General features: G+C 50.0%; 1 protein-coding gene across 6 annotated transcripts; it reads left to right on the plus strand.

Moving 5' to 3' along the window:
* Positions 1-809: 809 nt before the first annotated feature.
* On the plus strand, positions 810-19,419 carry WNT10B (Wnt family member 10B). Of its 6 annotated transcripts, none has more exons than XM_081844876.1 (5): positions 810-1,013; positions 3,278-3,431; positions 8,592-8,854; positions 15,091-15,425; positions 17,519-19,419. In XM_081844876.1, exons 2-5 carry the CDS (start codon positions 3,367-3,369, stop codon positions 17,975-17,977), a joined length of 1,122 nt encoding a protein of 373 aa, XP_081701002.1. In that variant the 5' UTR covers positions 810-1,013; positions 3,278-3,366; the 3' UTR covers positions 17,978-19,419. The 6 variants fall into 6 exon arrangements, with proteins under 6 accessions (XP_081701002.1, XP_081701000.1, XP_081700999.1 ...); XM_081844874.1 differs by lacking the exon at positions 810-1,013 and adding an exon at positions 1,574-1,843; XM_081844873.1 differs by lacking the exon at positions 810-1,013 and adding an exon at positions 2,182-2,404.
* The last annotated feature ends 5,801 nt before the right edge of the window (positions 19,420-25,220 follow it).

Below are 25,220 nucleotides of genomic sequence, written 5' to 3' on the forward strand. Positions count from 1 at the left end.
TCCCTGGCAGTATCGCGGAGCCGCGCGCGAGGGCGGGAAGGAAGCGGCGGGCACCCAGCGGACTGGAAACTTGGGAGTGTCCTGTGATGGATGGAAGCAAGCAACAACCCCGCCAGGCTGCAGGGCTCGGAGAACAGGAGTCCAGCTGGTGGGGGGGGCTCTGTAGCCACCCCCCCCAAACCCCGCTGTGCAAAATGCTCCTCTGACTTAGGGCGCCTGCTGGCTTGCGCAGCCAGCCCGGTTTGCTCGCTCTGTAGGCCCCAGAACCTAACACTGCAACGCGGGGGCTGGATTGTGTGCAAAGTCCTATAGGTGGGAGTTGGTCTGTGCAGGGCTGATTTATGCCTGGAGGGAAGGGTGAGAGAGGAGATCGCCGCCTTTTCCTCCCCATTAGCGATTGCCTGCGCCCCTTCCAGCTTTGCGAGCGGCCTGCCCGTGCAGTAATTCGAAGGGTAAGGAAGGGAGCCTAAGCGAGCCAAGGAAAGTCGTGGAACACAGGCATTCTGTCCAAGTGCGCCGTGCAATTGAAGCGCAAGCCGTGCATGCTTGCTCTCTGCAAGGCAGCGCACCCGACGTGCAGCCCGATCATATTTAGAGTTAGGTTCGCAATTTCTGCATCTCATCGGGCTGCTATTATCCGACGTGGCCTCGGAACCAACCCGCCTTTGGGGCGCTCGCTCGCCGCGTGGCGGACCGTCTAACTTACGCTACCGACTGGCTCAGCAGCGCTTCCGTCTGCTCAGAGTCCACGCGCCACCCGGCACAACGCGCTAAAGAGGGGCTCCCCCCCCCCCGCGCCCCGAACACGTCTCAGTTCTTCGTGCAGCAATGCAACTGAATCTGAGAAGGAGCTCCCGGGTTGATGAACGACCTTGCAACAACTTTATACCCGGAACTCAGTACAGTATTGGGGGAGCGAAGATAGAGGTTTAAATGCTTGGCCAACAATCAAATTTCTCCAGGCCAATCGATGCTGCCTCTCCTCCCATGGGGCTAAATGGGAGGAACCATAGGTAACATTCTCCCAAGAATATAACGGGGTTGCAGTTCAGTGTGGTGCATGCAGCATTTATGAAAGGGATGCCCATTCAGTTGTGGGGCGTTAGGTTCTCGAGACGGAGCCCCCCCCCCGCGCTTCACAGCGTTGGGACTCCAATTCCCATCAGCCCCAGCCAGCATTGGCAATGGTGAGGGATGGTGGGAGTTGCAGTCCGGCAATTTCTGAAGGGCCTCCCTGTGTTTAGGAAAGGGGAATTGCAGAATCCTAAACCACAAAATTACGGAATTGTAGCGTTGGAAGGGATCCTTAGGGTCATCTAGTCCAACCAAAAACCTATCTCAACACACGGTGTCCCATCCAATTTGAAACCATACCGGATCCTGCTTAGCTTTGCATAGAGGCTAGCAGTTTTATTGCTGCAACCTTTCCGGGGCTTATCTTTGAAGACTGGCAAGAGTCCCGAGCGCGCCTGGCTCCTGTTTTTGGGGAGGTGCACCTGCTCTCTCCTTTTCGTAACACGCGGGGGCTAGTTTGGAGGGGCGGGTGCGTCGTTCTGCCTTGGGGCTGTGCGCGCTCCCCGCGTGCGGTGTGTGCGTGCTGGACTAGATGGCCTTTGGGTCTCTCTTTCCTCCCGCGCGATTTCCCACCCGCCCCCAGGAAAAGGGGGGGGGAGGAAGCGAGGCCGACCCGCGCGAGCGTGTGGGGCTGGGACGCCCGAGGCAGGAGGGACGGCAGCGGAGCCTGCTAGGAAAAGGGGAGTGGAGCCATGAAAGCTGGCAGCCGGCTGCAGAAGCGCGCGAGCGGATCGTCCGGACGGAGGGAGAAAAACGGCCAGCGAGCGAGGTTAGAGGAGGAACGCGACCGAAGGGCGAAGGAAGGAGAGGGAAGCAAAAGAACCGAACAGAAACTTTCCTCTGCTCTAATCCTCTCTATCAGTCTGCGGGAAGGCAACCTGTAGAGGCTTGAAAGCAGGGAGAGGCTGGGATCCAGTGGTTGGGATCCAGTCGCTCAGGGGAGACGGGATCGGGGTTTGGGGCTCCAGGACGCCTGGGTTCTCTCCGGTGGAAGGCGGGCGGGCGGGCGGGCGGGTCGCCTCCTGGTCAGCCGAGGAGCCGCGGGAGAAGGTGGGGTCCGCGCTTTGCGCCTGGGGAGAAGAGAGGCGCCGCGCGCGGCCCGTGGGACCCACGGCGGGCTGGCGTTCACGCCCGTGGGTGTGGGCACTGGAACCGCACCCGAACTGAACAGCTGCTTCCCGGCTCCAGCTGCCCCCGGATGGGGAGGGGAAAACCTCGCCCAGGCGAGGCTCTCTAGCGGCCGCGGAGAGAGGGAGAGGGAGAGGGAGAAGGGGCAGGTAGATGAGCGAGAGGAGAGGGGCGAGAGGGGAGGGGATTCCTGGCTGCCACGGTAAGCTTGGGGCAGGCGCTGCGCTAGAAAACCAGCCTCTGCACTTGGGAGCGCGGACTCCTCGGTGGCGTGAAGGCAGGTCTGCTTGGGGGGGGGGGGGACGACTGTGAGCTGTTCCCGCATAAGCTGGGGATCTGGGGTCACTGTGTTTGAAGCCATGCCGCTAGGTTCAACGTAGCCTTACCATCCTTGCCCTCACCTGTATCTTTAATTACGGCCAGACAGGCAGAAATTCAACTGATGGTGCGCTATCTCCATAATGGAGTATTGGATTTCTGCCGCTCTTTCACGCTGGAGGGGGCAAGGGGGCCTTTGGCAATCCTAGGTCACTGCCCCGTTGTAAATGTGTGTGTGTGTTGAGAACTGGGTTGCCTTTCCAGCTGCAGGAAGGAATTTGTGGGAGGGAAATAATTACTGAAGCTTGAGCTTCTTTCTGACCTGTGCTGCTATTATTATTATTATTATTACTATTACTAATTGAATTTATAGACCACCCTATACCCGCAGGTCGCTCTTCCTCCTCACAAGTTCATACCCAGCGTAGCCCTTGAAACTTGATTGCAGTAGGTGGGATGGAGATGGCAGAGCTTGAGTAGAACGAATTGAGAGAGCTGTCAGGAGCTGTGCTCACATGGCAACCTCTTTACTTTTTGTATTGATCCCTTTAGCTGCTGCCATTTTAAAAATGCTTTAAACTATGGGGAGGCCATGATTCAGCTCATTTTTGGGGGTAGGCGAAGGAGTCAGGGGCTGGGGAAATGACCCTTATTCCTCCTAGGGAATCGGGAGGATGTTGGGAAAGGGCTATCGGCTCGCTTCCCCCCTGCCCACTTCCCACTTCCCACCCCACTTACTTACTGTCTCTTATTCCAGAACCTTCCTCCTTCTGCCCCGCTTGGGAGGGCCATGAGGGAGAGGGTGACCTCCAGCCAAACTAGAGAGCAGCCCGGTCAGAGCTTGGCATGGCTCCAATAAACCCCTGTGTGGCCACTTGTCTCTTTGCTGCCTGCCTCTGCCTTTGGAGAGGGTAAGTGATTCACGGAGGTGCGGTGCTGTGGTGGTGGGAATGGAGCTGTCCCAGAAATTGCTGCCCCTGTCCTGCTGGGGATACTGAACAGCCAGGAGAATGGCACTGGTGTGATTATGTGGGGCTAATGAGGGTCCCTGGTGTGGAAGGGCATTTATCCGCCCAGTTGGCATCGTGCTTGCTTCTTCCTTACTACATAAGTGCGCAGCAAGCAATATGCCAAGGACAAACTGTACAGCTGTAGCCTCTCCCCAGTCAGCTTCCTCTGTCCCTGCTTTCCCACTGGATTTTTAAAATGTGGTGCCTGGATTTTCCACGAAAGCAGTGAGTTTAGAGGGTTAAAGCTGAGGGAATATGTAGGCGGAATTCCTGGAACACATTTCTGATGATCGCTGAGGACATGTCTCTTCACTCTTTTTGGATCCAGGGCCGACTTTTAACCCAAACATGCATTTGGGGACCCATTTCTTATATGCCATCTACTTGTGTGAGGATAGTGCTCCTGTTGTGCCCCAGCTTGGATCATGGCACAGCCCACCAGCTGAAGACCAGTAGCTCAGGATGACTTAATGATGGTCTGCGTGGATTGTTTGTGATTATGAGCTGGTTCTGCACATAACGCTAAGCCAAACTACAAACAGAGCTTGCACGCCTGCCTATTCACACTAAGACATAGTTTGGCTCAGTATTACATGCAAACTAGCTCTGTGTATGGGACCAAGAGTGGTAGTTACTCCAGATTAATCCACAGCAAGAATTGTGTGCCATGTGTTTTTATATGCAAGTTAATGCTAGCTTTCACTAGATTTAAGACCAACTTAGGTATTAAGTTGGTTAAAATAGATGCCATAACAGCATTGCCCAAGCTAGACCAGAGGTGAGGAATGTGTGGCACCATTGATGTTTTTGGACTTCCAGCTCCAGCCAGCATGGCCTTTGATCAGGGATGATAGGAGTTGTAGTCCAGCAACATGGGGAGGGCCACACGTTGCCCATCCCTGAGGTTGAGCTAAGGGAGGTGACATACTTCAGTTATGAGACACATGACATTGCATGCGTGGGGTCCCTCCCAGGCTCAGACCCTAGCATCTCCAGGAGTCTGAGAGAGCAGAATTCACAAAGACCCCTTTCACGAAACCTTTGGACAGGGATGGGGGAACTGTGGATCTCCAGATGTTTTTGGATGCCAACTCACCTCAGCTCCAGCCAGCACAGCTGGTGGTCAGGGAATGAGGGGAGGTGTAATTCAATAGCATATGGAGGGTCACCTCTTCCTCATCCCTGCCCTAGAGAGCTGCTGCCCATCAGAGTAAACAGAACTGGGTTATGTGGGCCAATGATATGGTTGGATGTGAGGCAGCTTCATCTGTTCAAAGCGCAGGCTCGGTTCTTTTTCTCTTGCAGATTGAGGGCTTACAACTCAGGAGCTAGAAGAGAGACAAGGAGTGTTAGGCAGTGTGGCCTGTGCATCAGAGGTGGCACGGGTCTCTTCTAAACCTCCAAGAGTCGCTATGACTAGGTGGGGTGTGAGAGAGTCATTACCTGCAGGCATTTCTCTACTCGTTATAGATGACCTACAAGCTTATGCTAATATGTGCTGGAGGGTCTCAGCTGGACAGTAGCTGAACGAGTGGACACCTGTGCGTGGAATGAGAGTTTCTTCCTCTGTGAGGGTAGTGCTAATGGGGGGAATCTCAAAGTGGTTTGCAACTTTGAAAGAGGATTAGAGAGATTCATGGAGGATAAGGCTCTTAATGCCTCTGAGTCCTGATGGCTCTATTACCTCTGGGCTCAGAGGCATGCTGGGGAACCGAAGCAGGAGAGGACCATTGCAGCCATGTTCTGCTTGTAGCTTTCCCAGAGGTGTCTGGTTGAACTGCGTGGGAACAGAGTGCTGGACTAGAGAGGCCTTTGGCCTGGATCCAGCGGGGCTGCTGTTATGTTCTTATGCTCAGATGCTTTGAGGACGCTTCACGTTCACAAAAGGAGATGGTATCGCAGCCCTTTGGAAACTGATTCATCGCGGTTTGCATTTTTGTAGCCTTGCTTTATCAGATGTGTATACGGACTGAGGGCTGTGCTCGCACTGACACAGCAGCATATAGACATAAAGTGTACGTTGACATAACATGCCAGCAACGCCTGCCTTTTTGGGTGGTGTGTCATTGGCATGTTGTGTAACATGGGTGGAAGCTTTATGCATTCCCAGAGTGGCTTGGGAACAGCCACAGCAGAGGCAGCTACCATGCCACTACAGGCAATATGTAAAACCAGGGCGGGGTCCTTTCAGGTGTTGCTGGACTCCAGCTCCCATCACCCCCAACCATTGGCGATGCTGGCTGAGGCTGATGGGAGCTGGAGTCCACCAGCATCTGGAAGGCCACAGCTTCCTCATTCCTGATGCAAAGTGACCCTGAGAGATGTTTTGGAGATGTAGGCTCTTATCTGTGAATCAGTGAAGATCGCCCCAGGCCACAATCAGCCAGGCACAGTACAATTCTAAGCATGTTTACTCTGATGTAAATCCCACCAAATTTAACAAGGCTTATTCCCAAGTACCTATGCACATTATTGCAGCAGCCCAGCACAATCCTATGCACATTTACTCTTAAGTAAATTCTGCTGTTTTTTAATGGGCCTTTCCTTCAGGTTGCAGTCCCTTGCCCACTTCGCTTAGGATACTGTCAAGTGGGACTTACCTCTGAGTAAACATGCACAGGATTGCCGAGTTGGTATCTAAGCTGCAGTAGTAGTTCTTGTTGGTATAAAGGAAGGAAGGAAGGAAGGATTCACAAGTTCAAAAGAACGTCCCTCTGAGCATCATAAACTGGATGCATGTGACAGCCACAAGGGCTTAGTGTGGCAACAACCCTGCACACATGGATGACGAAATCAGTTGGCCCCAATTCTGTATAGGGAGAACGTTCTATAATGTTTGACTCCCATATTTCTGTTTAGAGCATGATTAGATAGATCTATCATGTGCCCTTAGGGGCTGATTTGGTCCTCTTGTGATGAGAGGCCCTAAGACAAGTGCCCCACTTATGGAAAACTCATGGGGCTTGTTGTGAAAAATGCTTGGATGTTTGTCTGGGGTAATTTTCCGGGAGAGGGTGTGTGATAGGAGGGACTGCCACTGATCTCTCTGTGTCAGCTGGGAGCAGGAGCTGGAGCTGCACGTGAAAATGACCTGAGGATGTCCCTCTCCACTGGGTGGTTGCTATGGTGGCCCCTTCTGATCAGGAAACTTGGCTCCATTTCCCTTTCCCACATCGACATGTCTGTGTCTGTGTCTGCCACTGCCGGGGTTATTCCTGCTCCTCCTTCTGTTGCCACGGAGACACCCTGTGTTAGATCTGGGAGGGGCTCCTCTGCTTCTGTCAGGGGAACATCTCCCTCCCTCCCCTCCACCCCCACCCCCTCTTTGGGTGCTGAGCCGCAGGGTGATGCTTTTGATCTTCAACCTGGCTTTCATCTGGTGCCAGTGAGGGGGGTGGGGGGGCAGGCAGGGAATTTCCCCCTGGATACTCGCCCACCCAGGTGCACTGATCTCTCCCTCAGGCAATAGAGTTGGGCTGGACTGCCACAAGGGTTTTGCACGACCCTCCACACATGTGTGATGAAATGCATTGGCCCCGATTCTGCTTGAGGAGTGGGACCCGTCAGGTTTAGCAGAAACGTAGGAGTTGTGCTTCCTAGTCATTCCCTCTCTCCCTCCCACCTTACCTGAGAATGGAATGAAATGGAGAGGTTGTAGCGCAAAGATTGAAGTCCTAGGGGCTAAGGTGGGTTCTTCTGCATCTGGCTGAGATCAATGGGTCAGAGAGCGGGCAGGGAGGGGGAATAGCATACATAATTCAATGAAGGAGGGAAAAGAACAATTTAACTTCATTCCCAGCTCTATCTGAATGTGGTGGAAAGGGAATGGATCTGTATGATTCAGGGGATAGATACAGATATGGTGGCACCCCCAAATTTCTGGTGGTGTCCACAGAATTTTGCACAGAAGCCCCTCCTCTTTCAGAGGTCTCCCTACCCTGCATTCCTGCAGAGACGCATGGAACTGAGATCCTGGCTGATCCAGACCCTGGAGAGACCTCCTTGGAGGAAGAGGCATGATGGGGCTCCCACACGGCACCCCATTCCCACTGAAGACACAGAGAAACCAATCCAAAGACAGCCTGTAGAGCCCCATCTCTGAGATGCCTCACCTGGACACATCCTGCTCCCCCACATCCCCACTCCATGACCCCATCCTGAGCCCTGCCTTTCTCTGCAGTTCCCTCCTACCCCATCCTTTAAGCCTTGGGTACAAAGGGAGGCTGCGCAGCTGATGGGAAAGCCAAACCCGCAGGAGCCTGTTTGCCTTCCAGACAACTCTGACCCAAAGGGTCTACAGTCATACCTTGGGTTAAAGACGCTTCAGGTTGAGCGTTTTCAGGTTGCGTTCTGCGGCGACCCAGAAGTAACGGAACGGATTACTTCCGGGTTTCGCCGCTCGCGCATGCGCAGACGCTCAAAATGACGTCATGCGCAGAAATGGCGAATCACGTCACGTGCAGACGCGGGTTGCGTTCTGCTCAGGATGCGAACGGGGCTCCGGAACGGATCCCGTTCGCATCCAGAGGTAACACTGTACTCAGAAGGAAGGATCTGCTCAGGAGGAGGGAGAATGACACTGCAGAGGACCTGGTAGAGACAATGGCTACATAAGTCCTTCGGTCTCCTCTGGACTTTGCTGGGTTCATAGCTCTCTTCAGAGCTCCTTATTGCTCCGGTCTCTTTGCTCCAGTTCCATTGTTGACTCCACCTCCAGCTTCCATATCTGGTGCTAGTGATGGACACAGGCCCAGAGAATTTGTAGATACCTTGTGCTATTGCCCAGTTTTTTTAGGCCATTGTGGCTGATTTTGTCTAGCCAAGGACTCGTGTAGCTTACTCCATGCCCAGATGGATGGGTGTACTTTTATCTAAGGGGCACCCAATCTCCATTATGGAGCTTCCATCGTTTAGCATTCTGTTCTGCCCACTGTGTTTGCTCCTGTCTGTTATGATTTGTGGGTGAGGCAGTAAGTAGCCTCTGCCTTTCTCGCTCTCTCTCCCTCCTCCTCTTATGTTCCCAAAGCCAAGTTCCTGCTTAATTTCTCTGTTCTTCTATAGGATCCTGGGCCATGACTTCCTAGGCCCAAGGGTGCTGGCTGAACCTGTTCTTACTCCCAACACCATCTGCATGACCCTCCCTTGGCTGAGCCGGCGCCAACTTGGGCTCTGCACCCGCAGCCCAGAAGCCATGGCTTCAGCTCTGCAAGGCGTCCACCTCGCCATCCATGAATGCCGGCATCAGCTGCAAGAGAGGCGGTGGGATTGCTCGGACTTGAGCAGCAGTGGCACCATGCTTCTCAACAGCGCTGTTCTGAAGAGAGGTGAGGAGCTTGAGAGGATATTTGCCGTATGATGTGATTTGACACTTTCCTCTTCTTCTATTGGAGTCTGTAAGCAATAAAACCAGAACTTGATTCATGCCTTGCTATCACTGCTGCACCCTTCTTCACCTCCCCACTGGCCCTCCCTCTAGGAGCTGACTCAGTGCCCCCTTTCCCCTCTTGTGACAACAGAAATGGAGCCAAACAGGGTCACTACAAATGGAGGGAAAGCCAAAGAAGGCCCAGCGAGTTACAGTGGTAATTCCGAAACAGCGTGCCATGAAATCCTTGCTAGCATGCCACAAGAAATAAATGAACTGGATGCAAAAGGCTGGTTGAGCCAGAAGAGCCCAGTCACAGAAGAGGCTGCCTGCTGCATCCCTGTATGATTCATCAACCAGCCTCTGCTGTGAATGGTGATTCTGCTCTGGGCTCTTTTTCCGGGGTTACTCAGGGGTACACGGTACCAGCACCTTTTTTTCTAAGAAGAGAAACACTGGCTGAAAGGGTGGCACTTAGTGTAACAACTTCATGGGGAGTGGCCTTCTCAGTAGTGGCTCCCGCCCTGTGGAACGCCCTCCCATCAGATGTCAAGGAAAGAAACAACTTTTAGGACACATCTGACTTTTAGGACACATCTGAAGGCAGCCCTGTTTAGGGAAGTTTTAATGTTTGATGTTCTATTGTGCTTTTAATTCTGTTGGGAGCCGCCCAGAGTGGCTGGGGAAATCCAGCCAGATGGGCGGGGTATAAATAATAAATTATTATTATGAAGAAAATTATTATACCAGCACCATTTTTTTCTAGAATAAAAGCACTGATCCTGCTACTTCTCTGCACTGAGTGCAGTTGAATCGTTTAGTTACGCGCGATGCAGGATTCACAGCAGAATTTATCGCTCATCAAGGAGGCTGCACCCAGCAGCTCTGCATGTCACCTCTGGGCTTTCCTCCTTCAAATCGGGAGGCATTGCGCCAGATCACTGACACATGAAAGGCACTACATCTAGCTCCTCTGGCGATGCACCAGCAGTTCTGTCCTGGTGTGCAAGTGCGCCCTGGCTATAAAAGTGACATGTACTTCCAGTTTTAATTTGTGGGGTGAAGGGAGTACTCCAGCTGTGTCAAGTTTGGGGAACATGTCAGGAGAACAGGATATCATCATCATCATCCATTGTTCACCAGTAGTCAGGGATTCCTGGTGCTTAGACCTGATTTGCTTGACATTGTTATTCCTAGTACAGTGGCACTTCGGTTTCCGAACGTCTTGGAAGTCGAACGTTTCAGTTTCCGAACGCCAAAAACCTGGAAGTGACTGCTTCGGTTTCTGAATGCACCTCGGAAGTCAAACAGGAAACACGACTTCCACTGAGTGCAAGGCCCTGAAGCCTAGCTGTCGGCTGTTGAGTTTTGGTTTTTGAACGTTTTGAAGTCAAACAGTCTTCTGGAACAGATTATGTTCGAAAACCAAGGTACCACTGTACCAAATTAAGGCAGGGAGTGCCTGGCGTGCTATGGTCCAAAGGGGTCACGAAGAGTCGGACATGACTAAATGACTAAACAACAACAAATCAATAGTGGAGGGAGGTCCCATTCCCTAAACTGTCTGTGGTTGAAGTCTCTCTCCCTCAAGAGAATTCTTGGGCCAGGAGTAACAATAAATGTACCTTAAGGATAAGAACAAGGGACGCGGGTGGTGCTGTGGGTTAAACCACAGAGCCTAGGGCTTGCCGATCAGAAGGTTGGCGGTTCGATGCCTGCTCCTGCCAACCTAGTAGTTCGAAAGCACGTCAAAGTGCAAGTAGATAAATAGGTACCACTCCAGCAGGAAGGTAAAAGGCATTTCTGTGCGCTGCTCTGGTTCGCCAGAAGCAGCTTAGTCATGCTGGCCACATGACCCGGAAGCTGTACGCCGGCTCCCTCCGCCAATAAAGCAAGATGAGCACCGCAACCCCAGAGTTGTTCGCAATTGGACCTAATGGTCAGGGGTCACTTTACCCTTTACCTTAAGGATAAGAACAGACTGGGTGGTGGTGAGAGGGCTGGCCCCAAACATGTTACTGCCTGAGGCAAAGAACAAAATGTCACCCCCTGCCTCCAGTCCACACAGAGAAGCTGACCGGGCTTGCATTTGAATCTTACTTCAACCCTAGTGACTGTCAGGCTTTGGGGAATCTGATTCCTCCCACGGTGGCAGCCAAGAAGCTGATAAGCAAGAACAATTCTTCCCAAGTATTTTATTCAATATTCACAGAGAACATAGAAATGCCATCTATCTCAGATAATGACGTTGCTCTGAGTAAAGTCCCACTCCCTCCGTCTCTCCTATTATACGTCATCCCTGCATTGCCTGATCTGTGCTTTCTGCCTCTGAGCTTTCTGTTCTCAATGCACACTGGGTCCTGGGAGAGGCGGGTCAGGAATGCTTTCCAAAGACACTGAGTCTGTCAGCTGTCTCTCCTCTGGTGCTGCTGCTCTCCCAATATTTCCCAGCCTCTCCCCTCTGCAGCCTCTGAACTATGACCTTCTGCAAACCGCTGCTGTAAATCTATACTGTCCTCCTCGGGAAGGTGCAGGAAGGTGGGGGCAGTCTCCACCATTCCTCCTCAGTCCAGCCCGACAGTGACTGGATGGTGTCCCGTCCCACACCTGAGGACAATAGGCTGGTTCAAGGGGAGGGGGCTGGAGCACAACAGGCTGTGCTGCCATTGCAGTTCTGTCCTCCCTTACCTTGCTGTCCATCTCCACAACTGCCGCCTGAGATGAGCCACTTCCCAGGGTCTGCCTCCGGGCTGGTGTGAGGAGCTAGCATCTTTGGACAGCTGCTAAGGCTTCAGAGCCTGAATATGGCTTCTCCTAAAGCCTGCTGCCACTATGGAGGAGGAGAAGGACGAGCAACCATCTTTTTAGTCAAGTTTTAAAAATAGAATTGGGCTTGTACACCACTTGCATGTTCAGAGAAGTTGTTAGTGGCATCAGATGGGTGGCATCATCACCGAATAACTTTTCCTGAACAAGAGGTTTATAATTTTTCCAAGTACTGTAAATGAACGCCTGCATGCTCTCTTATCTTGATGGGGACTGGGCATCCCTTGGGGAGTTGGGCCTGCTTCACTCGGCCGATTCCCCTGAGCACTGCCCTGCACCTCCCCATCTGCCACTGTGCCCATTCCTGCTCCTTTCTGCCACTGGCTGCTCACTTTTCTTCCTGCCTTTTAACTCTAAGGCACATTTATTGTTACGACTTAATAGCTGGGTGCCAATCCTGAGTGAAGGGGCAATTTGTAGCAGATGGCTTAGCCAAAACTAAGGAAAGGGAACTCCTCCTGGTTTTCTGACTGATGCTCCTAGCCACCCTTGCCACTTGCCCACTGGGGCGGGCAGACAATTGTTAACAGTAAACAGCAGATGATACTGATGCCTGCCCTCTCTGCCTGTGCAGCTGATACGGAGGAGGAGGAGGCAGTGACCTGGTTCGCGGGGCAGGGTGGTAGGAAGCATCTGAGTGCATCTTCCCAAGCGCGCGCGCACACACACACACACACACCCCAATACACTTAGAGCCTGCCTGCTCTGCCCTGCCTGCCTGTCTTGGTGAACACCAGCCCTGGCTCTTTCCCCTTGAACCTGCTGCAGGCACCTTTTCTTGGGTGCACCTTTCCCTGGTTGCAGATGTAGTGGCCAACACCTGAGCCTAGAGGCAAGTTGGCCGGGAGCTCCTTACTTTGGTCCTCTGAATCTCTTTGATTAATTCAGCTTTGAAGGAGCCCTTTCCAAATTTAAATCCAAGATCAAAGTCAGCCCCTGGGCAGGCAAGAGCTTCGTCAAGCTGCAACCCATGCACCTGGGCTCTGAGCCTTTGCCTGATGTGTCATGGAAGGTGGCGGTGGGAGTTTGGCCAGCTCATCAGGATCCCAGGCAGCATCAGATGGGAAGACGGTAGGAAAGTGAGGATCAATAACAGAAAGGCTTTGCCTGATCAAGAAACAAACCGGAAAGGTAAATCAGGATTAGTGGAGACGAAGGGCTGGATGATGGGATGATGAGGAAGAGGCTTCATTTACTTGAGGAAAGAGGGCTAATCTTCACTACAAAAGAAACCTGCATTGATTTTAAGAAAATACCAATATTGCTAAGCCTGAACAGATCAGGATCTAAGATTGCTTCCAGACAACCAGTTTAATGAGCCCTCAGCCTGATTTGTTTGTGGGGAGATTGTGTCACATGAGTGTTCATTGCACCCTTTTCTCTGCCCCCACAGTCATTTTTCTTGTTGGAAAAAGTCTGATATTTTGGGGAAGCGGATATGTTTTACACAAGCACCAAATCAGCTTTAATTGTGCTGCCTTAGTTTGCTGGGGTATGACTGAATCCAGCCTGAGAATCATGACTGCCTATAAGCACCCTAGGACTGCAACCCACATTTACCATTGAACTCCACTGGTGCTTGCTTCTGCGTGCTTGCTTCTGCATTGCACTGTAGAAGATCAAACCTATACTATGGATTGGCTTATTTATAATAACCCCAGGGAACCTTGGGACTTGTAGTTCTGTGAGGGGACAGCTAGGCATCTTTCAACTCCAGGACAAACTGCCGTCCTTGCAGGGTTCTTTGGGAAAGCCCTGACAGTGACATAAACATGCCACTTCTAGGATCATGCACAACCCTATTTAATTTAAAATTACTAGATATTTTAAGGTGCGCCTGCCCAGCCTGAAAGATTGTGAATGGTCACAGTAGTTAGTTGCTAAAATCACGGTCACACACAACCCCAACCAGTTTAATCCCAGCCCAGCCCACGTCAAAAAACCCTTTGTGGTGGTCTGAAAATACTGGAAGATTTTGGCATCCTGCCCGGGGAAGGGCACTCTCTCGTTCTGTGTAGCTGCTGACATTCTAACTTGGCATATGAATGGCATTACTAAGATGATGTTCTCAGCTGATCTAAGCATGGCTCTATATACACTGTGACCTCACCGCACAAGCACAGAATTTAATCCTGAAAAGCTCTGCTTTCTGTTTTTGGACTCCTCCAGATGATCTGTTTATTGAGAATTAGTTTGCTGACAAGATTAGACAACAATGGCTGTTTAATGAGCATTTATTCTGATTTGTTTGCGGGGAGGTTAGATGATGTTGCATCAAAGCAGCCATTATCCCACATTTTCCGGTGATTTCCCCCTATCACTTTCCATGTCCCAAAAAGTCCAGTCTTCTAGAGAAGAAGTTGTGCTGATCAAGACCTCCCAATCAACTATAACTGCACAACTTGAATTTGCTGGTGTGACTAAATCCCACCCCAAAATAATGACAAGTCCAGAAGCACCCTTTGCTTTTTTTAAAAAAAGTAAAGTTCCTAGCCCTCAGGACTCTGAAAGAGTTAAAACTGGGTGGTTAATACCTGAGGAAATCACAGAAGCCAGACTGAGGGATTGAGCAGGAATTCTAGTGGCTAAAGAAGGAGTGTCCTGCATAGCTGTTTCTGTTATTTTCCTGCCCATGAATAGAATAAGGGAAAGAAATGATGAGAAATTAGCAATTATGTGCAGAATGCTTGACTAGATTTGTAGTCTATCCTGGTCCAAGTTCTGGATTAGCTTAGTCCTGGATCTCTGTGTGTGGCAGGGATGGCAGTAGTGGTAGCACAGAGCACAGGCAGCCCTGATTTCAGAGGTCACACAATGAGACGAGAGATGAGTCAGTCCCTTTGCTGGAAAAGCCTTTCAGTGCTGCAGTCCGGGGTGAGGAATGCTCTCTCCAAAGAGGCTCACCTGACAACTATGTCAGGATCTTTTTTTCGGTGCCAGATAAAGACCTTCTCTTTCTCCCAGGCCTCCTATACCAAACACTAGGTATTTAAAAACGATTTCCCCTTGTTGGGTTTTAGTGCTTTTTTTAAAAAAAAAAAATGCTTCCATGTGGGTTTATGCTGGTTTTACGTTAATTTTGTGCCGGGTGCAGCTTTTGCATCAATTGTGTTTTCCATCTGCATGTAACTGGTTTTAAATTTGTGAACCTCTCAGAGGACATGGTTGGTCAGCGGTATATAAATGTCAAAAACAAATCAATCAACATGACTGTTGGACACACACATGCCCAAAATGTGCAGGGCTAGATATATAGCCAGGCATCCTTTCTCTCCCTGTCTTCTTGCAAATGCTTCCTCGCTTGGTTATTTGAGCTGTCCTCCAGCTGCATCTACAACTCACCCTCTTCCTTCCTCTGTCTCCCCACAGGCTTCAGGGAAAGTGCCTTTGCCTTCTCACTGCTGGCAGCCGGGGTGACCCATGCAGTAGCCACAGCCTGTAGCCTTGGGGAGCTGCAGAGCTGTGGTTGTGCCGGGCAAGGCACCGAGAACCAGAAGCTGAAACTCAGCCAGCTGCAGACCCTGAGCCGCGGCAAGGCCTCCTTGTGGGGGGAGCCTGGTCCCCAGGACACCTGGGAGTGGGGGGGCTGCAGTGCAGACTTTGACTATGCCCAGAAATTTGCCCGGCATTTCTTGGACCCTCGAGGGAAACCGCGCGATGCTCACGCACGGATGCAGCTCCACAGTCATCGCGTAGGCAGAAAGGTAGGAGGCATCCCTGGGGCAGAGCTTTGCTAGCCAGAGTATCTGGTGTAACTAAAGGGCCGGGCTGGAGTTAGCAGGGAGAAAGGGTCCCCCACGGGGCTGGATTCCTGAAGGTCTACGCACACGTTTGTGTTGGCAGCAGTAAACAGGCAAGTACATAATCCGGTATGCAGTGCGCTATGTGGCATCCTCAGGATTCATGTTGCAAGTCTGCAGCGCTTAGGATTATGGATCAATCAGCTGATGGTCCGTGCAGGCAAAAATGGGTCACCCAATGTCATTGTGAAGTCTGGCATTTGGCAGGTGGGCTCTCCTAGGAATCCCACTCTTTTCCTGTGTGTTTTCCTGTATTTAAATAACCAAATTTGAGTTGGAAGGATTAGCGTGCAGTATTGTTCCCAGATTTGTTCCTGTTCTCTTCTCGAAGACTCTTTATGGGCACTAGGGGGCTGTAGTGTGCAGGATCCTGGCATAGGCATGAAGTAAAGGTCCCGGTGAGTCTCACCGCATGAACTTCCAATATAGAACTTGAAAGGCAGGGCACCACTGGAACCCAGACTTCTTGTGGATGCAGATGAGGGGCATTCCTGCATTCTTATGTCGCTATGGCAAATACAACATATGCTTGGTCCACTACCTCCCGAGAGAGTCTGTCACACACACACACACACAGTTGTATAATGTTTTGCATAATGTTTCAGCGCTGAGGTTGTACATAAAGACTGAATAGTTTTATTTTTAACAAAACTAAATTGGTAAGACTAACCAGCAGAATAAAGTTTACCCTATCCTGAAGGTAGGGATTCCCTCCCCGTAGGAAAAGATGCATTTTCCAAGATGGAAAACATTGTGAGCTTTCTGTACCCCAAAAATGCAATAACCCCACAACAGAAGGACATCCTGAAAGGGTGTTGTGTGAGTGTGTGATTCACGAGAGAAACAAATGCATAAGAACATGAGAAGAGCCTACTGGATCAGGCCAGTGGCCCATCTGGGCTAGCATTCTGTTCTCACTGTGCTCAGCCAGCAAGTTGCCTGTAGGAAACCAGCAAGCAGGATTCAAGCCCACGAGCCCTCTCCCCTCTTGCTGTTTCCAGCAACTGGTTCTACTGCCTCCGTCTCCCCACGCAGCTGGGAGAGCTAGGTATTCAGAAGCATTGCTGGAGGTAAAGCATAGCGATCATGGCTTGTAGTCATTGATAACCCTCTCCTCCATGAATTGGTGTAATCCTGTTTTATAGCCATTCAAGTTGCACACACAGAGCAGCCCTCTATGCACTGGCTGCCAAAAAAAAGAAAAAAAAAGAATAGCAAAGAAAAAATGAGTTAGATGAAATAGTTCTAGAGTGTTGTGGTGATTCAGAGATTTAATCGGAAATCAAACTGGATTTGAGTTGGTTGGTGTCTCTGGTAACGTCTCTTTCCCTGCAGCAGGAAGCTCCTCCATTTTTCTGTTGTGATGTGATTAGATGCTGGAGAATATTTTTTAATAGATATTAACCTTCCTACCTTATGTTTGTGAGTTCAGCAGAGTGCTATCCCTTTGCAGCTTAAAGGGAAGCTTTAAGCTTTTAAGGCAGACTGTATTTTCCTGGTATTGACCCCTTCCCCCCTCTAACAATCACATAAACCCTTGTAAAATGTAAAAATAACATTTATTCTCTCAGTATGCTTCTTGAAGAATAACAGATACAGTACAGCAACTTTGTTCAAGTAAACTTAAAACGGTAATTCGTAAGTTGTATTTAAGTCTCACTTAAAAATGGAGTCTGAGCTTAGCAGACGTAGGAGCCAACTACTAGGGGCCAAGGGTTTTTCATCCCCCCATAAAATATTTGAGGGGGCTGCCCCCCCCCCAAGTTGATGGGCAGGAGGTTGTATAACTACACACACTTCCTGTCAGGGCCCAAGGGAAATGATCTCAGAGAGTTTTCTCTAGGAAATTTACAGGAAAGCTCTGTGAGTCTCAGCCCCTCCCCTCGGTGCACCTGTCTGGCAAAACATGAATTGTTGGTGGGACTGCAGTTGAATACCCCACGTTTTCCTGCAGCTAATGCTTCCTTCTTGTCTCTTTCCCACCATGTCCTTGGCAGGTTGTGTCAGAGCTGAGCCAGCGGAGATGTAAATGCCACGGCCCCTCAGGGAGCTGCCAGTTCCGGACCTGCTGGTTGGCAGCACCTGATTTCCGCCGTGTGGGCTCTCACCTGAGGGAGCGAATGGACCACGCCATACTCTTGCGGCCGCACAACAGCAACTCGGGGGCCTTCCGGCCCCGCCTCCAGCGCTCGCGCCTGGCCAAGCACCTCATCTTCTACGAACCCTCGCCTGACTTTTGCGAGCCCGACCCCAGCCTGGGCTCGCCGGGCACCCATGGCCGCCCTTGCACCAAGGGCAGCGCCCGGCCCGACGGCTGCAGCAGCCTGTGCTGCGGCCGGGGCCACAACGTGCTGCAGGAGGTGCATGCCCAGCGTTGCCACTGCCGCTTCCACTGGTGCTGCCACGTGGAGTGCGAGGAGTGCCCTGCAACAGAGTGGGTGAACGTCTGCAAGTGACGTGGAGCGAGGCCCTGTCCCCCCAGAGACCTTGCTACATGGGGCAACGCTGCATGGCTGCATGGCACGGGCCTGGCGCCATGTGCCAATGAGCTGCTTTTGAATGGCACTGCGTTTCAGGGGGCCCAGAACCCCCCAAGACTAGGCCTTCCGCGGAACATGCTTACTGTGGTTCTTCTGACACATGCCATGCTTGGGCCTCTCCTAACACCATGACAGGAAGGATTTGCTGCAGCGTGGAAACACACATACAAATGGATGGATCGCAGATGGATTTCTAAGCCCAGCATGGAAGCTGTAGCCTTCCGTCGGCCTGTTTCCCCATGGTGGTGCCAGACTCTCTGTGCATAGTGCCTTGTTTTATGATGAACTGCCACCCAAGGATTAGCAGGCGAGGAAGCGGGCATGACATGTTGAAGGCTTTGTGTCCCAGTGTGTTGCTCTTCAAATACCTGTTGTGGGGGACATTATTGGCATAAATCCTGCATCAGGGCTGATGCAGGCGAGTGCAAAGGATGAGTTGTGGGACCCCAGCTGGGCTGCTAGTTGTTTCAGAGCCCCAGTGCAGCCAATGGAAGGAGCTGGGACACTGAAAGGCTGTGTGTGCATTGCCAGCTTAACACACAGCTAGGTCTCTCAGTTCGGATTGAAGATAGTTTGTGGGGGAATGCATCAAAACACAGTAGTATCCCATGAGAAACAGTGGGATACATAGGATTGTAGGTCATGTTGTGTTGTGTCCACTGCTTCCCAAACCAGAGATGGGAGTGCACTGGATGCAGAGTAAATGGGAGTGTGTGCACAGCCTAAACATTTGTTTATGGTGGTGTGTGCATGTGCATGCGTGTGGCAGGTGTAAGAAGCTCAGACTGTCCTTTTAGGAGGCAAAATGTACAGACAGGTTTGCAACTCTTGCAGTCGTTTGGAATAGCAGTGGCAACCAACCCAGCAAAAGCAAGACGAGCAAAATGACAGTGGGGTGTCATACTGCAGGGTTAATTTATTCTTTTGCTTTGTTACTGAAGTGTGTTTGTGAAGCCATTTCATATGGCTAATTGAGGTATAACATTATCCTGGGGAGCTGCATCTTTCCACTGGCCCAACGTCCGTTTGTTTTGTAGACCTCTGTGGGTTTTTGTGTGTGGTACATGTCAGCAGTAGCTGGCTCAATCTATTTTGCTGCCCTGGGTGAAAGTTATGTTTGCCCCTCCACACTTGCCCCTCTTGTAGTATGAAGGGGAGGCTTCAGTGTAAAACAACAACACCTTTTGACCACCTTCCAACCTTGTCCCCACAGCTGGTTCTCTGGTAGAATGAGGGCCAGTAGGGGCTGTATACAAAACCTAAACATCTGTTTACCCATAACACACCAATGCCTTTAAGAACACAGGTAGGCACAGAAATTCAAATCCACAGACACATTAATGCAATTTTTGAAAAACCACAAATAATAATTTTACGAAAGCAGTTCGATTGGCATTCAAAACCGAAGAGATATGTATTTTATTTATTTATTTATTTATTTTAATGAGAGATTCTTACCCTACAGGGAATCAAGAAGTCCATTTTCCAAAGCCAGGCTCTGAAGTCTGGGAGCAACCTGCATGAGGCCAGTACACACCTTTTCCCAAGAACAAGGAAGCAGGAACATTCGGCCCATTGCAACAGACAGACTCCAAAAAGAAAGCTCTGAATTTTAGACTGGATCTGAATTTTGAATAGTAGTTACCCCCATGGTATACATTCATTTATGCATGAGTGTGTGTGTGTGTGTGTGTGTGTGTGTGGCATGGAAGATGTTCACATTTGTATGTGACCTTGGCTATGCAGCTTTTGTGTATTGAACGAGATAAACACCTGTTGCTGTGTATCCTATAGGTGTGATGTGCAATGTGGCAGAGTATGTACCTGTCTGTGTTAGAAACAAGGTGAGGTGCCAGCTTTAATCCTATCCTGCAACATGAGACCCACTTTTTCAAAAAAAGAGAGACCATTATATAGTAATCTTTGTCTTGTTCTTTAAAAACATGTTTTACGAAATGGCGGTTCTTCTGCTGGCGTTACCTTAGGCTGCGGCATGACTCAGTTTTGTTTGTCAACCCCCAGACAATATTCTATGTCACATAATCTATGTTTGTAGATTAATGTACACAATGGATTTCTGCCATGTTTAAAATCTAAATACCATACCTAAAATCCTATCCATAATAAGTGTCTGGAGATAAGCAATACACAGGACTAAAGTTAGTTCGCAAAATGGAAGGTGCTGAAACCCAGACTTCCATGCAAGTTGCTTCCTCTAACTCAGATCTCATTCCCTAATCCCACATGTAGTCACCCAGTGGCAAGGGAAAAGACACTCTGTTTAGGCTCAAAGTCTTCCCTCCCTGTTGTTGTTTCTTCTGACTGAGGGCTCAACCATACAGTTGCTTAATGTGGATTATAATTCTTCATTGTCCATATGACCTTCTCCTCCGAATCACTGCCTTCTCGCATTTTCTCCTCCCTGGATTTTCTTACTCCACGGATACACTGAAAAGGAGATGGTATAAGAAAATGCAGATTAAGGGAGGTGAAAGGGTGGAAAGGCACCGACTGGAGGAGAAAGTCGTGTGGACAGCTGAGAATTAGTGAACGAACAGGAAGCTTACCATCCAGGTTAAACAATACAGTGGTGCCCCGCAAGATGAATGCCTCGCAAGACGAAAAACCCGCTAGACGAAAGGGTTTTCCGTTTTGGAGGTGCTTCGCAAAACGAATTTCCTATGGGCTTGCTTCGCAAGACGAAAAAAACCGCTAAACGAAGAGAATCGCGGAACGGATTCTTTTCGTCTTGCGAGGCACCACTGTAGTATGAATGAGCTCTGAGCATTAGTCTTGAAGGTGAAGGTGCCTCTCCCCATCCCAAGTACAGAGGCCAACTGGACTGGCAGACAACAGGCTTGTGTCCCCCATTGCACCCAAGGCAGCAAGGAACCACTAGGGGGTTGCTGCCCCCAGCATCAGCTGTTTGCGATGGTGGCCTTGCTGTGCCTAAATGTCAGGGCTGGCCCTGGAGCCATGACTTAAACCATTGCTTTTCAGACTGTTCCTGGACACCTTGGAAGCTCAACAAGTTCCTGGGTGGGATCAGCAAGCTTCATTGAAAGACAGCTTGCCCACCATCACCAGTCTTTCCCTGCAGCGCCTAATCCGCCCTGGGAGAGGATTAGCCATGCTCCCAGTTTGTGTGAGTTCCAACGGGCCTGTGGCTTGAAGCGGGATGCACCTCACAACACACAGGCGTTCCTCAGCAACTGCTTCAGTGTGGTTCCTTGAGCTTGCAAAAAGGACTGACTTAAATCCTGAAAAGGAGCAAGAAAATATGGGGTGCTGGCAGGGACAGAGACTGCAGTCTGTCCCTGGTGTAACATGAAGACAGATAGCAACTTGCTACTACAGGTAAATGTCACAAAATGTAAATGTCCAGCCCAGTGCATATAGGAAGCCTGTCAACACAAGTGTGTGTCATAAGCAGACCATATATTATTTCAATAGTGCAACCAGATGTGGAGCCTCAGGAATTACTGGCACATCCTAGTGAGTGTCCAGTAAGCGTGGGAAGCGCATGTGATAATAGTGTATGTGATCAGCATGGAGTGTGTGTGTGCGTGTGTGTTTGCAATTAGCTTGATGTGTGTATGTCAGTGTTTCAATGCCAGAACATCTCCTCCTTCCAACCCAAACCACAACCTCTCAAAATTCCTCTCGACTTCTGTCAGGCCCTGGCTCTGGTCTCGGGGAAAGGCGCTTGCTGCAGCCAGCTCCATGGGGTGATTTACTACGCGGCCACTGCAGGCTTGCAGCTCACATCAGCCCCAGGATGATGCTTCTTTCCAGATGGAACTGATGCTCAGAGATTCTTCCAATAAACCGAAATTAAAACAAAGCATTGCTTTCTTGCACAAGGATTTTTTTGGAATTAGAAGATTATGGGGTGGGGGCTTCACTACATTTAGCTGTCACCCACTAAGGCAACGAGGGAAGAAAAGGCTACTTACAAATGGGGGAGGAAGGGTTAACAGCAACAATGGATACCCTCCCTTGTATCCTTTACGTGCGCGAGGCTGGGAAAGAAGAGGATGGACAAGGGTGTTCGTACGCATCATACATTTAAAGCACAATGCTTTCTGGGAACTGTAGTTCCCCTCACACCACCATTCCCAGCACCCCTAACAAGCTACAGTTCCCAGGATTCTTGGGTGGGGGGGGTGCCTTAAACTTTTGATGTGTATGCAGCCTAAGACATTTTGAGGTGGAAAAGCCAAATGGCATTTTACTCCCTGCCCCCAAAATAGCAATGTTTATATACCACTCAAGTGTATTGAAATCAACACAGTTTGCAAGGAAAGATCCTTGGTGTCTGGTTCACCTTCTGGGGACAAATGCAAGAGAGCTTCTCTGCAGTCTCTGAAAATGAAGTGTGGTTTGGGATAGGTTCCATTCATTCCATTCATTTAATGGGGATTTGTGTCCTGTGGGTCAGAAGAACTTTCTGCCTTTCCCCGTCGCCACCCTTTATGACACTTTTTTCGCCTTGCCTGATGATACGGACACCACAGAGATTTTCCAGCAGATCCTTCCAAGTCGGGTTTCCTTAATACAGCGGGCTTCTACAAAGTTGTAGCTGCCTCCGAGCTCAGAGTGCTTTCCTTCTTGTTTCCTTTCCAGTGGTTAATTACTAAGGAGAGGTTCCAGACCTCAAGGCCTTTCTGGAAGCTTTGCCCCTTGTTTGCCATCGTGTATGTCACTGCTGAGATTGTGGCACATTTCACATGCTCAAAGGAACTCAAGATTCGTTTTTTACTGATGTGTCAGGGTTAAAAGCATCTGTAAATGTTCTGTGACTCGGGTTATAAGAACCTTTTTACTCTATTTTTCCTTCGACGTGTTCTGACACTCTTTAGAGAAGCATGCAACCGTTAGATTACCAGAAAAGATCCACTGTGAAACACAGCTTTTAAATATGTAAGTGAATGATTGGTTGCAGTGGAGCAAATCACTCTTTAAAACAATTAGATAATGAGGAAGGAAAAGTGGGGAAATGTCTATGAAATGGAACAGTGTGGTTCTCTTCCAGCCAATCAGGTCTCATGTCTCTTCCCCTCCCTCATGCTTTTTGCGGGGGGGGGGGGGGGGGGCGGACCAGGAAGGGGAAAGCAAAGTGGCAGATCATGGACTGTGGTATGGAGTGGACCACCTTCTGCAATTTGCTACAGCAAATGGCACAAACACAACACACACTGGTCCAAACGCATCTTTCAGATCCAGTTGGGACATTTTCACAGCCACATCCTTCCTGCACTCCAGTTCAGCTGCATCATAGTGCACAATTGGGAGTTCAGAAAATGTGCCTGGGTAAGGCAGGTGCTTTTTGCCACCTTCTCACCATCCTGAAAGTGTTGTTTTGTTTTGTTTTTAAAGTGGTACAACTGGTGTCAGTGGCAACAGATTTTGGTGGGAATTATGGGGAGGGAATTGAAGCACTTATCCACTTTCCCCCATTTGCTTCTCATAGTAGCAGACCAGGAAATCTAGTTGCTGACTAGTGCTTTCAATTATGGGATATCCTGCCCCACTTATTGTCTTCTCCAGTGCACCTGAAAGATCACAGAGGCTGAGTTTAAGCTTTTTGTGATCTGAAGGCAGAGATCCCCAGCCATTTGCCAGTGTCCTCATCCTGGTCCCAGCCCAAGAGGGACCCACAAGCTGTGAGTCAGGCTGGACCAGGTCTACTTGCTGAACTCAGCTTGGTCTCCACCCGCAGCCATGACTTCACTTGTGCTGAGTTTCTCTGTGCACTTCAGCAGGGAGTGGTTGCATCTGAACACACGGAAAGCTCAGCCAACTGCATGTGTGAGACAGTGGGTGGAAGGAGCGGGGAAGCAGTAGGGGAGAGAGGTGTGTTAGTGTGGGTGTCACTGAGGGGTGGCTCAGCATTTGGCCACTGGGCAGGGAGGGGGCACAGGGTCAACTTCTGTCCATGTCACCTCACAGTATGTTCACAGCAAAAGTAGGATTTGGCAGGTTAGCTCAAACTGCTTGAAATGTGTGTTAGCAGTAGGCACCAGAGTTAAATGTGTTTCGGTTCACATTTAAAGGCAAATACTGTCACACCTCGGGTTACAGATGCTTCAGGTTCCGTTTCTTCAGGTTACAGACATGCCGAAACCCGAAAGTACCGGAACGGATTACTTCCGGGTTTTGGTGGTCACGCATGCACAGAAGCGCTAAATCACGCTTTGCGCATGTGCAGGAGCACTGAATCACACCCCGCACGTGCACAGACGCGCCGCTGCGGGTTGCAGACGCGCCGCTGCAGGTTGTGAACACGCCGCTGCGGGTTGCGAACGCTGCAGGTTGTGAACGTGCATCCCGCACGGATCACATTCGCAACCCGAGCGTCCACTGTATGCTTCTTAATTCACACTTTCTGAAACAATCCACAAACTGAAGCACAATCATCCTTTGAAATTCACATTTTCCCAAATTCTGCAATGCAGTTCTCCAGCCAAGTAATGTGTACAAAAATGCCTATACTGGGATAAAGTGTGCATAGAAATGCAAACATAAAAACATGAATTTTATGGAAATATAAATATTAGGCAAAATAAGCTTTGCAAAAATGAGTATACAATTACAAACATTTGGTATACCAAGAGAAATTCATTCTAAAATGCTGGTCTGTTTTCATTAGGGCTTTTAAAATCATCTTCATCATCTTCATCTTCATCACTACAGGAGAACTTTCCATAGACTGACAGCAATGACAATTGGCTTCGAATACTAGCATGTGCCATGCTTGTTGCAGTTCTGCACCACACAAGTAATGGGAAGTTAAAGGTAGCCTTCACAGATTTACAGTGCACATTTACTCAGTAGTAAACACTACATTCAGTGGGACATGCATGCTTATCAGCACTTCTGACTGGGATAGCTCAGGCGGTAGAGCTTGATACTTTTAATCTCAGCATCATGGGTTTGAGCCTTATGGGCAAGAGATTCCTCCATTGCAGGGGGTTGGACCAGATTGGGGTTTCCAGACGTCTCCAGTTCCCGGGGACAGTCCCTGGATTTGCAAATTTGTCCCCAGACAGTCCCCAGATTTACAAATCTGTCCCCGGGAAATATGGCAGTGGCAGCCTCAGCAGCCCTGAGCCAGCCTGGTAGCGCAGTTGGCTCTGGCTAGTTTCATGAGCTGCTC

This window comes from Podarcis erhardii (assembly GCF_964252035.2).
Source record: "Podarcis erhardii genome assembly, chromosome: 2".
NCBI classification, from domain to species: Eukaryota; Metazoa; Chordata; class Lepidosauria; order Squamata; family Lacertidae; genus Podarcis; species Podarcis erhardii.

Bases quoted from the DNA above. Each gene is read 5' to 3' on its own strand.
- WNT10B (XM_081844876.1), top strand. From the start codon at position 3,367: ATGGCTCCAATAAACCCCTGTGTGGCCACTTGTCTCTTTGCTGCCTGC. The intron at 3,432-8,591 runs GTAAGTGATTCA...GTTCTTCTATAG, and splicing joins TGCCTCTGCCTTTGGAGAGG to GATCCTGGGCCATGACTTCC. The intron at 15,426-17,518 runs GTAGGAGGCATC...TGTCCTTGGCAG, and splicing joins GTCATCGCGTAGGCAGAAAG to GTTGTGTCAGAGCTGAGCCA.